Genomic DNA, 15,539 nt, shown 5'->3' with positions numbered 1-15,539 from the left:
TTATCACACAATAAGGGAATATTTTCAGCATTTAACTTGTAATCAGCAAGCTGTGTTTTTAACCATAAAAGCTGAGAACAACAAGAAGAAGCAGCTATATACTCAGCCTTTGCAGTGGACAAGGCCACTGTTGGTTGCTTCTTACTTGACCAAATATTTAAGGACTTTCCAAGGAAGCAACATAAGCCTGAAGTGCTCATTCTATCAACTCTATCACCGACAAAATCTGCATCATAATAACCAACTGCAGAAAAATCATCAATCTTAGAATACCAAAGACCAAAATTGGATGTGCCATGAACATATCTAATAATCCTTTTAACTGCAGAAAGATGTGACTCTTTTGGTTTGGATTGGAACCTTGAACACAATACAACACTTTGCACAATATCGGGTCTAGAGGAAGTTAAGTACATAAGAGAACCAATCATTCCTCTATACCTAGTCTCATCTACATCTTTCTCAGTTTCTCCCTTATCTAATTTTGAATTAGGGTGCATGGGAGTTCCCATAGGTTTGGCATTTTCCATACCAAATTTCTTGACTAATTCCTTGGCATACTTCTCTTGATGAATGAAAATACCATTTTTAGTTTGTTTAATTTGCAGCCCAAGGAAAAAATTAGGTTCACCCATCATACTCATGTCAAATTCACTTGTCATGAGTTTTCCAAATTCAGAACAAAGGGATTCATTAGCTGATCCAAAAATAATGTCATCAACATATATTTGGACTAGAATAAAAGAATCATTAGAATTCTTGATAAATAGAGTTGTGTCTGTGGTGTCTCTTTGAAAACCATTTTTCAAAAGAAAAGAGCCAAGTCTCTCATACCAAGCTCTAGGAGCTTGTCTTAAAGCATAGAGAACTTTGGATAATTTGAAAACATGATTAGAATGCTCTTTATTTTCAAAACCAGGTGGCTGCTCCACATACACTTCTCTATCTATCACACCGTTAAAAAATGCGCATTTCACATCAATTTGATATAATTTAAAATAACAAAATGCAGCATAAGCTAATAGAAGTCTTATGGCTTCCATTCGAACAACAGGGGCAAAGGATTCATCAAAGTCTATTCCTTCTTCTTGGTCATATCCTTGTGCCACTAGCCTTGCTTTGTTTCTTGCAATGCTGTCATCTTCTCCTAACTTGTTCCGAAATATCCACTTAGTGTCAATCACTTTCTTTCTACTTGGCCTAGGAACCAAAGTCCACACTTGGTTCTTCTCAAACTCAAAAAGCTCATCCTCTATTGCTTTAATCCAAGAGGGGTCACTAAGGGCTTCTTTGACATTCTGAGGCTCCATTTGAGAGAGAAGGACAATGTTTGTCTCTTCATTGGCCTTCCTAGTTAATGATCGAGTTCTAACCCCATGAGAGACGTCCCCAATAACAAATTCCTCAAGGTAATTCTTCAAAAATTTCCATTCACGAGGTCTGGTGGACTTGGAGGTAGATTCAGGAACTAATGGATTCTGGGTGCTGCTGGCTTCAGGATTTTCTTCAGATTCTGAGACAAAATGGAATTGTCTCTCGAATTTTCATCAACTGCAGTTTCTGGTTCAAGTTGAACAGAATTTCCATTTTCTTGATGTTGCACAGTTTCAACGTCCTTTTGAGCTTGATTTCGTGCATCACAATCTTCCAAAATGCTTTGCACCAAGTTAGTATCACAGAATGTAACATGTATAGACTCCTCAATAATTCTAGCATCTTGATGATAAACTCTATATGCTTTACTAGTTGTGGAATATCCTACAACCAAACACTCATACGCCTTTGGATCAAATTTACCCAAATTATCCTTGTTATTTAAAACAAAACATTTGCATCCAAAGATGTGCAAGTATTCTAAGTTTGGTGGGTAACCTTTCCAAAGTTCATAAGGGATTTTCTTCAAAAATTTTCTTATGATTGTTCTATTCAAAATGTGGCAAGCTGTGTTAACCGCTTCAGCCCAAAGAAATTTTGGAACATTGCTCTCACAAAGCATAGCTCTTGTCATTTCTTGTATGCTTCTATTTCTTCTTTCCACAACACCATTTTGTTGTGGTGTCCTTGGACAAGAGAAGTTGTGAGATATTCCAAATTCCTCACAAAAGGATTCAAATAAATTGTTTTCAAATTCAGTTCCATGATCACTTCTTATAGAAGAGATTTTTAAATCCTTTTCATTTTGAATTTTTCTCGCAAAAAGGTTCAAAGGCCAAAAAGGCTTCATTTTTGTGTGCAAGAAATAAAACCCAACCAAACCTAGTATAGTCATCCACAATCACTAAACCATAATATTTACCACCTAGGCTTTGAGTTCTTGTTGGACCAAATAAATCAATGTGTAGCAACTCAAGTGTTCTTTTAGTAGAGATGTCTTCCTTTGGTTTAAAAGAACTTTTTGTTTGTTTTCTCATTTGGCAAGCATCACAAGTGATGTCTTTGTCAAACTTTATCAAAGGAAGACATCTTACTAATTCTTTCTTTACAAGTTTGTTTATTTGAAACATACTTGTATGGCCCAATCTTTTGTGTCATAACTACTTTTCAGATTCTTTAGAATGAAAACAAGCTACATTTTGATCCTTTAGTTCATCAAGAGTAAGTCCATACACATTATTAAAATGCTTGGCAACAAAAAGCACTTCATTTGTTTTCTCATCAACAACACAGCATTCAAGTTTTTTGAAAGTCGCTAAATATCCTAAATCACACAACTGACTTATACTCAAAAGATTGTGTTTCAAACTACATACCAAAAATACATCATCAATGAAAGTAGATTGTTCATTACCTACTTTTCCAACAGCAATAATTTTACCTTTACCATCATCTCCAAAGGTCACAAAACCTCCATCATACTTGTTTAGTTTGATGAAATAAGTTGACCTTCCAGTCATGTGCCTTGAGTATCCACTATCCATGTACCACATGTCCTTTTTATTCTTGAATGCTAGGCAAATCTGCATGAAGAGTTTCAAGTAGCCTTAGGTATCCAAATTAATTTAGATCCTTTGAAGTTAATCCATCTTGGTTGCCCAAGTGCATTGAAATCACAAACAACATTATAAATTTGGTTTCCACACAACTCTCTTTTCAATGAAACATTGTGCATATGAGTGACCAAATTTTTTGCAATTAAAACATTGATTTTCTGATGCATGTTGCTGAAAATTTGATGAGCTACCATGCTGGAAATAATCAAATGTTTGAAATTTTCTGGTTTTTGGAAGAGGTGTATCTCTTTGCAAAAGCATTTTCACCAGAATTTTTGAAAACCTTTGGATTTTTCGAAAATGAGGTTTTGTTGTAAAAAGGTGGTTTCTTGAAAGCTACCTCATTTTTCGAGTTGAATCCCAAACCTGGCCTGTTTGAAGTAGGTTCGGTTCTTGGTAAAGGCTCAGTTTCACTTGTATGAACTTCATCAAATTTCTCCTCAAGTGTGGGAACATACCCAATACTAGATTTGTTAGATGTGGTTTTTGTATTTGATGAAGAAGCCACAAATTTTATAGAGGAATCATTAAAAACTTCACTTTTCTTGGCTATATAACCTAAACCAATTTTTTCAAATAATGGTCTTTGGCTTGCAAGTAATTTGTCCAAGTTACTAGAACTTTGAGCAAATTTTGCTAAGTCACCATTTAGTCTTTTAATTATATCATTTAATCTTTCATTTTCAGCAATTAACTCATGAGAAGGATCCACAATATGCTTTCCTTTTATTTTTTCAAGTTCAGATTTTAGAAATTTGTTTTCTTCAATAATGTTCAAAGCACATTCAGTTTCCTTCACTTTTTCTTTTAAAAAATCATTTTCAGCACTTAACACATCTCTTTCAGATCTACATTCATTGTACTTGTCAAGCAGTTTTGAGGTGTTTAAGGTAAGATCATCAATAATGGCATGTAAATCATCAATGGTCAAATCATAATAATTTACCTCATCAAGATTGTTGTTTCCAGCCATGAAGCAGTCTTTGTCTTCACCTTCAGAGTTTTCTTCCTCATTGGAGTCGTTCTCGAGATCCTCCCAAGCTGCCATGAGCACTCTTTTCCTTTCCTTCTTTCCTTTGTCCTCCTTCTTGAGTTTTGGACAGTTTAGCTTGAAGTGTTCAGCCTCCTTGCAATGATGACATGTCACCTTACTTAAGTCCATCTTGTGTTCCTTTGAGCTTGAACCCTTGTACTTGCCGTTGTTCTTCATCATCCTTCTAAATCTCCTAGCAAAAAATAAGAGTTCATCATCTGAAATACCATCACTAGACTCACTCTCTTTTGGTTCTACTTTTGACTTGAGGGCTATTCCCTTTTTCTTTGAGTCGGTGTTTGTGTGTGTGGTTTCATAGGTAAGGAGTTTTCCTCTCAACTCATCATAGGTTATGGGGTTTAGGTTGTTGCTCTTGGTTAGGACAATGGCAGTGGTTTCTCATTCTTTTGTGAGGCTTCTAAGGAGTTTTCTCACCAAAGTTTATTCTGCATAGTTTGTACCCATAGCATCAAGGTTGTTGATTATGATTGAGAATCTCTCAAACGCTTCATCAATGCTTTCTCCATCCATCATGTTAAACATCTCGTACTCTTTTCGTAGCATATCAATCCTCGTTTCTTTGACTTGTTTAGTGGCTTCGTGTGTAACCTGGGGTTTTTCCCAGATTTCTTTGGCTGTCTTGCATCTAGACACCTTCCGGTACTCTTCAAAGCTGATAACACAGTGAAGAAGGTTGATTGCTTTAGCATTCAGCTCAATTTTCTTCTTATCATCTTCATTCCATTCAGCTTCTTCTTTTAGAGTCACCACTCCATCAGCACTTATTTTTGTTGGGATCTTGGGACCGCTTACAACAATCTTCCATATGTTGTAGTCAATGGATTGGATGAAGATCCTTATCCTCTCTTTCCAGTAGGCATAGTTCTTCCCGTTGAAGAAAGATGGCCGGTTGTTTGACTGGCCTTCAGTGAGGGTGTAGGCAACTGTGGTTGTGCCCAAATTGTTCGCCATTGGATCTTTGCTCCAAGCGGTTAAGCTTGAATCTTGAGATCTTAGCTCCTGATACCAATTGAAGGTTGTTGTAGGCTTAGAGAAAGGGGGTTGAATCTATGCCTTCCTTTTCAGTTGCAGTTGTGACCCTTTTAAAGAAACTTTCAATTCTGCTTCTGTTTGTACTCGGCAGTAAAAATTTATGAGACAATTTATTTTTGTCTCATGAATATCAGAAAACAGAACACAGTAGAGAATAGAAAAGCTAACACCAGCATATATCCTGGTTCGGTTGCCTTGTGTTATGCAACCTACGTCCAGTCTCTTCCACAATAATGGAGGAATTTCCACTATAGTTAAAAGTATTACATACACCAATTCCACAGGATTGACACAATCCTTTCACACTCAAGTTCTAACCTAACTTGATATTGGCTATGCTAATACCTAACTCTTCACTTTTAGTGCTAACCCAACTAAGAAAGGGATACCTCACAAGTACAAGATACAAGACATAGACATACCTAAAGAAATCACAAAATAACTCTAGGCTTTTCTCTCAAGTGTATCACTCAGTCTTTTTCCACTCATAACTTTTACTTGAGCTCTCTCAATATGCCTTTTCACTCAAGAAATTACAGAAATATAAATTTAGAAAAGTACATTACAATCTGTAAAATATGAAGAAAATTGACTTCATCAACAGCCTCTTTGCTATGTGCTAAATCAGATTTGCAAATCTCAGATTCAGTTCTTCAGTGTTGGCTGAATGCTTCTTTGAAAGAAAGCATTATCCAAGTAGAGAAACTTCTTCTCAAAACACAACACACCAAGCTCTCTGATTTTCTCTCCTTACTTCTGAATGAGCAGAAAGCTTATTTTTATCTCCTTGCATGTTCCTTGGTTGCTCACCCTAGGACAATTCCTTGAGCTTTGAGCTTCACCAACCCACTGTCTCACTTTTTCTCATGAAACCTCAGAGTAGAAACTTTACTTCTGACTTCTCCATCTTGACCGAAAGTTATAAAACAGCAACCACAAAAGTCTTCCGATGGTAAACCGAATCTGAACCCTTGAAAACCAACTTGGTCCCTAAGACATGTTTGAGACCGTGGATTTACAGCAGAGAAGAACATAAATCCTCTTTTCCATATAGCTCAAAACGGAGTGGCAGAGAGTTGAAGATGAAGAGAAGAAAGTGTGTTGCTTGTAAAAGGAAATGGGTTACCTTTAACCTAAGCTTGATTTGGTTTGAAATGGTTGATTAGACTTCTGAGCTTCAAGCTTGAACTTTCTCTTTCTTGTTTCTTTGATGATCACCTTAGGGAAGAAACTTTCTCTTTCTCTTTCTTACTTTTCTGAGTTTTGTGATTTGACATGGCCAGAGAGAAGGGAACGTTGAGTTGGTGAAAGCAAGTGAGAGGGAATTTGCTTGCTGAATATCAACTCGGGCTTGGATCGGGTTGTAATTTGCTTGGCCCGTTTGATTCCTCAGCTTTGTTTTCTTTTGGGCTTTGTTTATGTCATTAACCCATCAGCCTTGTTTTATTTTCCATTCCATTTGGGCTATAATTCAAATTTTGGCCTGCAACATTTTATAAATAATTAGTAATATGAAATTATCAATAATCCACACTAATTATTTATCTTACCAAAAATAATGTTTGTCATTACTAATTAATTTACTTAATTTCTTAATTCAACAGTCTCTAAATTCAAATTGGTTAGGAGTTTATTTGTCTTTATTCTTTAAACAATATCTTTTTCAAATTATTTTTTTATTCATTATATTAATATTCTTTTTTAATAAAGAGGTAAATACCAAATCGGTACCCGAAAGATTCTGACGCTGACAAAATGGTATCTGACTTTTACTATTGACAAAATAGTCCCTAAAAGATTTTAAAATTTGACAAGCGTGTCCTCGAGCTCGTCGAAGCAAATCTCCGGCAAGCACAATGCTAACGTGGCCTCCGTGACTTGGCAAACCACACCCAAACCCTAATCCCTCCCTCCCCAACGCATACTCCCCCTTCCTCTCCCTCTCCATCGCAACCCCCCTCTCCCTCTCTCTCTCTCTCTCCATCGCAACCCTCCCCCTACCCAATGCACACTCTCTCTCCATTGCAGCCCTCTTCCCTCTCCCTCCCCATCGCACCCCCTTCACAATGCACATTCCCCCTCCCTCCCTCCACTACCACTCGCAGCAACAACCACCTCAACATCAACAGCAACAACAACAACAAGCAACAACAACAGCAGCAACCCCAATGCACACTTTGCTCTCCTTTCTATCGCAGCAACAACCTCAACAGCAATTGTAACTTCAACGGCAAGAGCACTATCAAGGACCATTGCCACCACCATCGGAGTGACAACAACGCTTGGAATAGCCACATCTCTTCAGCCCCTCAGCCTTTTTCTCTTTTCCTCTTTATATTATATGTAGGTTATGTGTTTGTGTAAATATCTATGTGTGTGAATGGATATTGTTATTGTTATGGTCCTTCGATAAGAGAAGGAAGGAACGAAAAAAAAGAGAGAAGAAAGAACAAGCAAGGTTAAGTTTTGAATGTGCAGGTTCTTCTATTGGTTCTGTTTTGGGTTCTGATAGTGTTGTTTCTGCTGTTATTGATACTTTTGCTGCTGCAATTAAGGAGGAAGAGGGAATGAGGTAGTGTGCGTTGGAGAGGGGGGCTACAATGGGGAGGGAGAGGGAAGGGGGCTGCGATGGGGAGGGAGTGTGCATTGGGTAGGGGGTTGCGATGGAGAGGGAGGGGGGAGTGTGCATTGGAGAGGGAGAGGGAAGGGGAGCTGCGATGGAGAGGAGGGATTAGGGTTTGGGGGTGGTTTGCCAAGTCACGGCGGCCACGTTAGCATTGTGCTTGCCGGAGATTTGCTCCGGCGAGTTCGAGGACACGCTTGTCAAATTTTAAAATTTTTTAGGGACTATTTTGTCAATAGTAGAAGTCAGATACCATTTTGTCAGCGTTAAAATCTTTCGGGTACCGATTTGGTATTAACCTCTTTAATAAATTATTGAATATATGGTATAATAAATATAAATTAATTAATAAATTATTTAAATTTAAAAATATTATTTATTATGAAACTAAATAAATAATTCTCAAATATAATTTTTAAATATATAAATAATAAACACTAAAATACGGTTAATATATTAATAATAACAACTCTATGATATACTATTAGTATTATGATCTAGATAATTTTCACAATAAAATAGAAACCAATAAATATATTATTTGATATAGTAAAAAATTTTTGAATAATAACAAACTTAATTTTTTATCTTTTTAATTTAAACTAAATTAATAATTCTATTTAATACTTTGTACTAAATTATACTCTTAGCAAGATACTAAATTAAATTATTTTATATCGTTTTACTTTTTATCTTATTATAATTTAAGTTTAGGATAATAGATTTTATAATTTAAAAAATATGTAATTAGTAACCACAATTAATAGTAAAAAACTAATTATAAATAGTCTCAATTTATATTTTGATAATATAATTAAAGCACAATCCATACTTTTTATTTTGTTAGTAATCAACATTTTTTAAACTTTTTGGTTGAGTCATTCTATTTTACGATTGACAAATTAAAAAAAAATTGTGATGAATTATTACAATCATAAATAATTAATAAAATAAAAAAATTTATAAAAAGAAATCAAATATAAGATAAAAAGTAGAGTAGAAATGTATTGAAATTAAAAATTTGTCAATTGTGTAGAGATTCTAAAAATTTATATTTTATTATATAATCAATTTTGTTACTCACTCCAAATTTATTATCTCTTTGTATTCAAAAAAGTATATATAATGATTCACTTATTTTGAAGAAAATAAAACTCTTCAAATATATTGTATAATGTATAATTTAAGAATAATAAGATAAAAAAATATCTAGAATTTTATAATAGTATTTAAAATTTTTAATAATAATAATACAAAAGTTCAAATATACCAAAACAAATTCTAGATCTCAATTCAATAATTATCCTTTGCACATCTTATTTGAATTTGAATTTTAAAACTTAATTTGTATATTTTTTTTCCTTCTATATATATTATTTTTGACAAAAAAACAAGGAAAAAACTATCAGACAAAAAAATATTGTATCTAAGAATTATTATAAGAAGATTTATAATTAGAGAAAAAAAATAAAGACATTAATAATAATAAAGAATAAAAAATAAGCTCATATTAAAGAATGCTAGAAAAGAAATAATGAAGTTTATATTAATAATAATAATGCTGAGGAATAATGTTGCTGCTTTAGTCTTTTAGCCACCACGTTTGGCTATTATTAAAAAAAAATAATTCGAGAACACGAAAATAGTAAAATCAATAGTAACTATACAAATTAAAATACATAAAAAATAGTCTATTATATGATAAAATTAACATGAGTATAATTTATCATTAAATAAATAAAGTTAACACAAAACAAAATTATACGTAAAGAGAAAAAAACAAAGAAAAATAAAAAAATAGCAAAAGTGAAAAAAAAAGGTTATTTTTACAATTTTATTCTGTCATATTTATATATAGAAGTAGGGCTGGCAATACATACTTTACTCACGGGTATTCAACCCGCTCTAACCCGTTCGGATAAGATAGGCTACCCGACCGGCTGCTGATAGGATAAAGAGCAGTCCGAATTTGTTTGCGGGTAGGGTAGGGTACGTTGCGGGTTTAGGGTGTACCCTATCCTATTATATCCTACCTGCACTCCTAATATATAATACTTATGTTTTAAAAATTATAAAGATAGTGAAGGAGGTGAGAGTTGAACCCACAACCTCCTTCATACAATTACTTAGAATAAGTAAGAACTTGGAATATGATGATGATGATGATACATTTTCTTAACTGATAGAAGAGTAATGTTGTAAGAACTTGGAATTAGAAGAAATGTTATAAGATATTTATCTTTGTTTATGTTATTTTAATTTTATTAAGAACTTGATGATCATATTATTTATAATTTTATATTAGATTTTTTTAAAATTTTATTATTTTTAATTTTAATTTGAATTTAATTTTTTATTTTTTATTTTATTAATATATATAAAATTTGAACTATTGAATGTTATATTTGCTTAAAATATTTATTTTTTCTGTAGATAAAATAGGATAGGGTAGGATAGGGTAGGGTTTAAAACTTTAAGATATAAGTAGGATTAGAATTAAAAAAATTTTAACTTGTGAATAGAGTAAGGTAGAATATTAACAAAAAAATTAATCCCATCCTATTCCTATCCATTATCAACCCTATATAAAAATCTGAAAAACAATAGCCATGCTAGTGGTTTATCTGAGTATGTTCCAATGGTTGACAAGACCGTTGATGTTGCATGGAAGGAGAAGCAGGCCAAAACTCAAAATACATTTGGCTCCACAGGTTAGAATACTTGATGCTATCTTCCTTTTAGTTATTGATTTTTGGCATGCCATGATTATCAACGTATCTTCGTTTTATTGAAGCATGATAGGCAGAAGCTAAACACATTTTTCATTCTCTCCCTGTCCCTTGCATAAGGGTGTGAGGAATGCAAAATGACCAAATTATGTGATTCTACATGATAAAATATGAAAGGAAATTAGAGTGTTTTACACACTAGCTAGACTTAGACCAATGTAAGATGGATTCATTTTTCTTTAAAAGAAAAAATTATTAGCATATGATAGTTTTTTCTTCTTAAAGATAGAAATTATGTGCTAGTTTATTGATTTTCAATAACATGTCATGTCAAGGTAATAAAGGATTCTCATCAGCATAAAATTCTATTATGCTGGAATTTTATATGAATGGCTACTTATCTCTCTTTCTCTCTCTCTTCTATAACGCTTCACGATGATGAATTTGAGTATTGATTAATAAGTTGATAAGTGATATTTCAAATTTATTAATATTATATTTCAATTTCCGCTGTATACAGGGACGGTTTTACATACATTGTTGTGGGGGCAAGCGCACCCACTACAATTTGGAATTTTTTTTAGTAGTATATAATAATAATATTTATTTGCCCCTATTAGATTATTAAATTTGACCCCACAATAAATTTTTACTCAATTTTTGGTACTTAATCGTCAATTTAAAATTTTTATATTAGAAATTCGTTAAAACTTAGAATGATCAATTTTCAAATTTAAACAAAATTAGTGTTCTTTTTTAAAAATCAACTCAAAAAAATATTATTTATCTTCTTTTCAAATTAGCTTTAATTTTTGCATAGCAACTGTATTAATTGAAAGAACTTTTTTAACTATAAATATAAATAAGAGTCGACTTCTAATTGTGTTAGGAAGTGAATTTTTAAATAATTATTTAGTAATATATACAAAAAGAGAGAAATTTTGATGGTAGTTAACAGAAAAATTATTTAATTTTTTAAAATATAAAATCTAAAATAATAGAAATTTAAATTATATATTATTATTTAAATTACTATTTTAGTATTGTAATTTATATATTAGATATTTTGAAAGCTAATCATATTTTACAATAATAAAATATAATCATAACAATAATTATGTTATATGTACATAAAAAATAATTATTTGTATAAAATATATATTAAAATATAAAATACACATTAAAAATAAGTTAAACAATACATATATTTATACACATATATATAATAATTAATAAATAATTTAATATTTAATTTTTTATATACATATATTATTTTTATTATAAAAATAATTATGATGTGATATAAATTTTGTCCCCACTACCAAAATTTTCTAGATCCGTCACTGGCTGTATAGATATATCTTAAAACATTTTTTACATACAGATTTTGCCAATCAAATCACATTGAATATATTAGAAATTTAAACATGATAGTAAAGGATTGTAAAAAGGTTACCTGTACATTAAAAATTAGTTATTATATATGTACATAAATAAATGTATTGTTTTATCTAATTTTAATGTGTATATTTTATATTAATATATATACTATATAAGTGACTGATTTTTTTAATGTGCGGCAAGTTAAATACAAAGTATTTCTTTGATACACAAATTTTTAATATTTAATGATTAAGTAAGATGTGTTCATAACCTTAAATTTCAATCAATTTTTATATTTTCGTAAGTAAAATTGGATTTATCTCTTCTGAGATAAATAGATTTAAAGAGAAAAATAACTACTCTTAAATTATAAACTGTTATTTGAGGGTTTAACTATTCTGTTAGTTCCTATAATTTTGTGAAATTTTTAATTAGGTCCCTATATTTTTTTTCTTTTAATTGAGTCCTTGTACTAATTTTTTTTTTAATTGGGTCCCTACACTCTTTTTTTTATTATTTAGGTCTTTATACTAATTTTTTTTAGTTGGGTCTCTATAAAATTAAGCCAATTACTACTAAAAATGACTTAATTGAAAAAAAATTAGTGTAGGGATTCAATTAAAAAGAAAAAAAGTATAGGAACCTAATTGAAAATTTCATGAAACTATAGGAACCAACAGAGTAATTAAACCTTATTTGAGTGTTATAAAAATAATCTAAAGATAATAAATCAAATTTTTACTTTGCAAATCTCATTTCAGAGAAGTCAAATTAAGCAAACTTAATCCTGTGTCTAATAAAGAAATTATATATAGAAAATTAAAAAAAAAAAAGAGAGGAAAATTCATGCTAAAGAGGTCATGCTATAGCCATTGTTTTGCTTTATCAATAACATGTTAACTTTCCTGAGGTAATCACAGGTTTGAGTTTAGTAACTATAATTACTTGGAAGTTTTGTGCTTGCTTTGGAGGAAGTTGATGAGGCCTTTGAGTGCAATATCTACATTTTCACTCTTCATCAACTCTCCTGCAACCTCAGCAGGTGTTGCATTAACCTTGTCCAACAAACCTTGTATGTCATCAAACATAGGATGATGATTGTTATGAATTCTTAGGTAGTTAGAAGCCAGTGTCTTGAAAGCAGTGAAAGAGCAATATGACATGTGAATGTGCAAGTCCATTCTACCAGGTCTCAACAATGCAGGGTCAAGACGTTCTTTGTGATTTGTTGTGCATATCACTATTCTTTCTTCTCCACAACTTGACCACAATCCATCAATGAAATTTAGTAGCCCCGACAGAGTAACCTTAATTAGAACAAACATATATGCATACATAATTAAAATCATAAAATTTCATCACATGATGCTTATGTTTTGCAATTTGCATGCTTCGGTAGAATAAGGAATCACATTTTAATGATATATAAGGTGCCAAAAGTGAGGAATTTTAAACAAAGTGGGATTCAAATGTTATATTTGAATATAAAAAAAAAAAGTTTACCTTATCATCATCATTGGTTCCATGAGCATCTTCCCTATTGTGCAATTGAACAGAGCAATCAATGTCTTCAATGACCAAAATTGACTTGCTTCCTGTCCCAATCAATAACCTCCTAAGATCTGAATTGCATTGCACTTCTTTCAAATCCAAGTCATATATATCAAACCTTAGATAGTTAGCCATGGCAGCTATCAAGCTTGATTTCCCAGTTCCTGGTGGTCCGTACAAAAGGTACCCTCTTTTCCAAGCCTTCCCAACTCTCTTATAATATTCTTTCCTCCCCAAAAACAAGTTCAAATCTTCCAACAAGATTCCTAATAATACAATACAAACTTATTACTACATCGTTTTTCGAATTAGATTAGTCATATTTCTGATAATAATATCCAAAGTAACACATTTTATTTTGTTAAACAAATCAGTCTCATTCTGGAGATAAAAATTTATGGACTAATTTGATAACTAAAATTTTTAGATATTAAAATGTAGGACAAAAAAATTTGAGAGACTAATTTAAGGTATTAAAGATAGTTGTATCATACCTTTTATCTCTGGCTCCATTGCTATAGAATCAAAAGTTGAAGGGTGATTAAGAACAATAGAGTTCCAATAATCTGTTCCATTATAATCAATGGTGTGAAGCTTCACCGTCTTCTTCTCTTCTTCAATGTCCTTAGCCTTTTGAAGAATGTAAGGAAAGTAAGAACCCAAAACCATGTCCAAATGTTTCTTGTGAAATGTTACTTCAAAGTAACGAACTTCATAGGAAACACTATGATCACGCTTTTTGTTAAGGTTGTTACTACTAACATTGTTGTTGATCATAGAAACAAGCACCCACTTGAGTTTCACATTTTTGTAGTAATCACATAACTCTTGATCCTTGTCCATGCAAACTTGTAAATTCTCTTCCTTTTGGGGCTTGTAAACCTTTAATTTTTTCATTGGAGGGGATAACTTGGACCCCAAGTAAACGTTTGCGGCCGCGAACATTTGGTTCCCAGCGAGGCCATTATGTTCTTCAATGATGATGGTGAGTTTGGAGGAGAGATGGTTGCTTACCTTGTAAAGATTGGACTGGACACCATTGTAGAGGGATTCCGGGATTAGGTCGGTGGCGATCGACCGGAGGAGAACTGCCGTGGCAGCAAGAGAGGGAGCGACGGAGAGGGCGGCTTTGGTAGAAGAGATGGTCTCTTGTGAAGGTGGCCACATGGTGGTGGCTATGCCATGAAAACTTAAATATGGAGCTTGTGGTTTTAGGAGGGTTTTAGAAAGTTTTAGATATATTTATTTATTTATTTATTTTAATTAAAAAATATATTTACTACTATTTGTTTTGCTTGTATAAAAAGTTGGCCTTTAGTGATGTATCTAGAAGAAGGAATAAGTTAGCTGGCGCCACGTAATAATTGGCAAATAGATAGGAAACTTTATATAAGGTTGACAATTTCATTTGATTTTGATGTCGACACACTTGGAGCTCATTTTTTTTTTGGATATTCTAAGGAAGATTTCAGGAAAGTGCTACTTGTACATAGGATATACTTAGATTGAATCGGATTAGATATAGTTGAATAGTTTTTATTAAATTGGATTGGACGATATAATATCCGTATTTTTTAGTGTCGGATCGAATATTAGATATATCTGCTTAATTGAACATTTTTTCTTTAATCATTTTTATGTAAAAACTAAAAAGTTCAATAAAAATATTTCTTTCACATTTTTAAATTTATTTATTCTTAAAATATTTTTAATCAAATTTTTTTTAAATAATAAAAATAAAATAATACAATATATGAATAATAATTACTAACTAAAACATACAAACAAATAAATATAATACCAAATATTTATATTTATTTATTTTTAATTATTATTGTGCGGATCTGCGAATCTGCGGATCGAATATACGAATGTAAAGCAGATATCGGCGATCCAATCCGCAAAGGGTGCAGAGCGGATCGTATTCGCATTTTTCGGATCGAATGCGGATATTTACCGCGAATCTAACACATCTAAAATTATTAACTTATACAAAAAATATTTTTGAAACACATTCAAAATCATAAATATAAAATTTAAATTTAAACATTAAAAAACAATTATAACACATCTAAAATTATGAAGTGATATACAAAATATTTCTAAAACACATTCAAAATTATAAATAAAAAATTTAAACCCTTAGCTTGCAATGGACCGTAATTGTAGATATAACA

General features: G+C 31.8%; 1 protein-coding gene across 1 annotated transcript; it reads right to left on the bottom strand.

Annotated features, from left to right (window-relative positions):
• Positions 1–12,674: 12,674 nt before the first annotated feature.
• On the bottom strand, positions 12,675–14,529 carry LOC130933858 (AAA-ATPase At3g50940-like). Its single transcript, XM_057863465.1, has 3 exons — positions 13,857–14,529; positions 13,315–13,628; positions 12,675–13,118 (listed from the first exon to the last, which is right to left on the bottom strand). The coding sequence occupies exons 1-3, from the start codon at positions 14,527–14,529 to the stop codon at positions 12,753–12,755; spliced, it is 1,353 nt and encodes a 450-aa protein (XP_057719448.1). The 3' UTR covers positions 12,675–12,752.
• Positions 14,530–15,539: the final 1,010 nt, after the last annotated feature.

The sequence above is a fragment of the Arachis stenosperma genome, chromosome 6, assembly GCF_014773155.1.
Source record: "Arachis stenosperma cultivar V10309 chromosome 6, arast.V10309.gnm1.PFL2, whole genome shotgun sequence".
NCBI classification, from domain to species: domain Eukaryota; kingdom Viridiplantae; phylum Streptophyta; class Magnoliopsida; order Fabales; family Fabaceae; genus Arachis; species Arachis stenosperma.
Note: the sequence above shows the minus strand (reverse complement) of the source record. Positions and strands in the feature narration are given on the sequence as shown.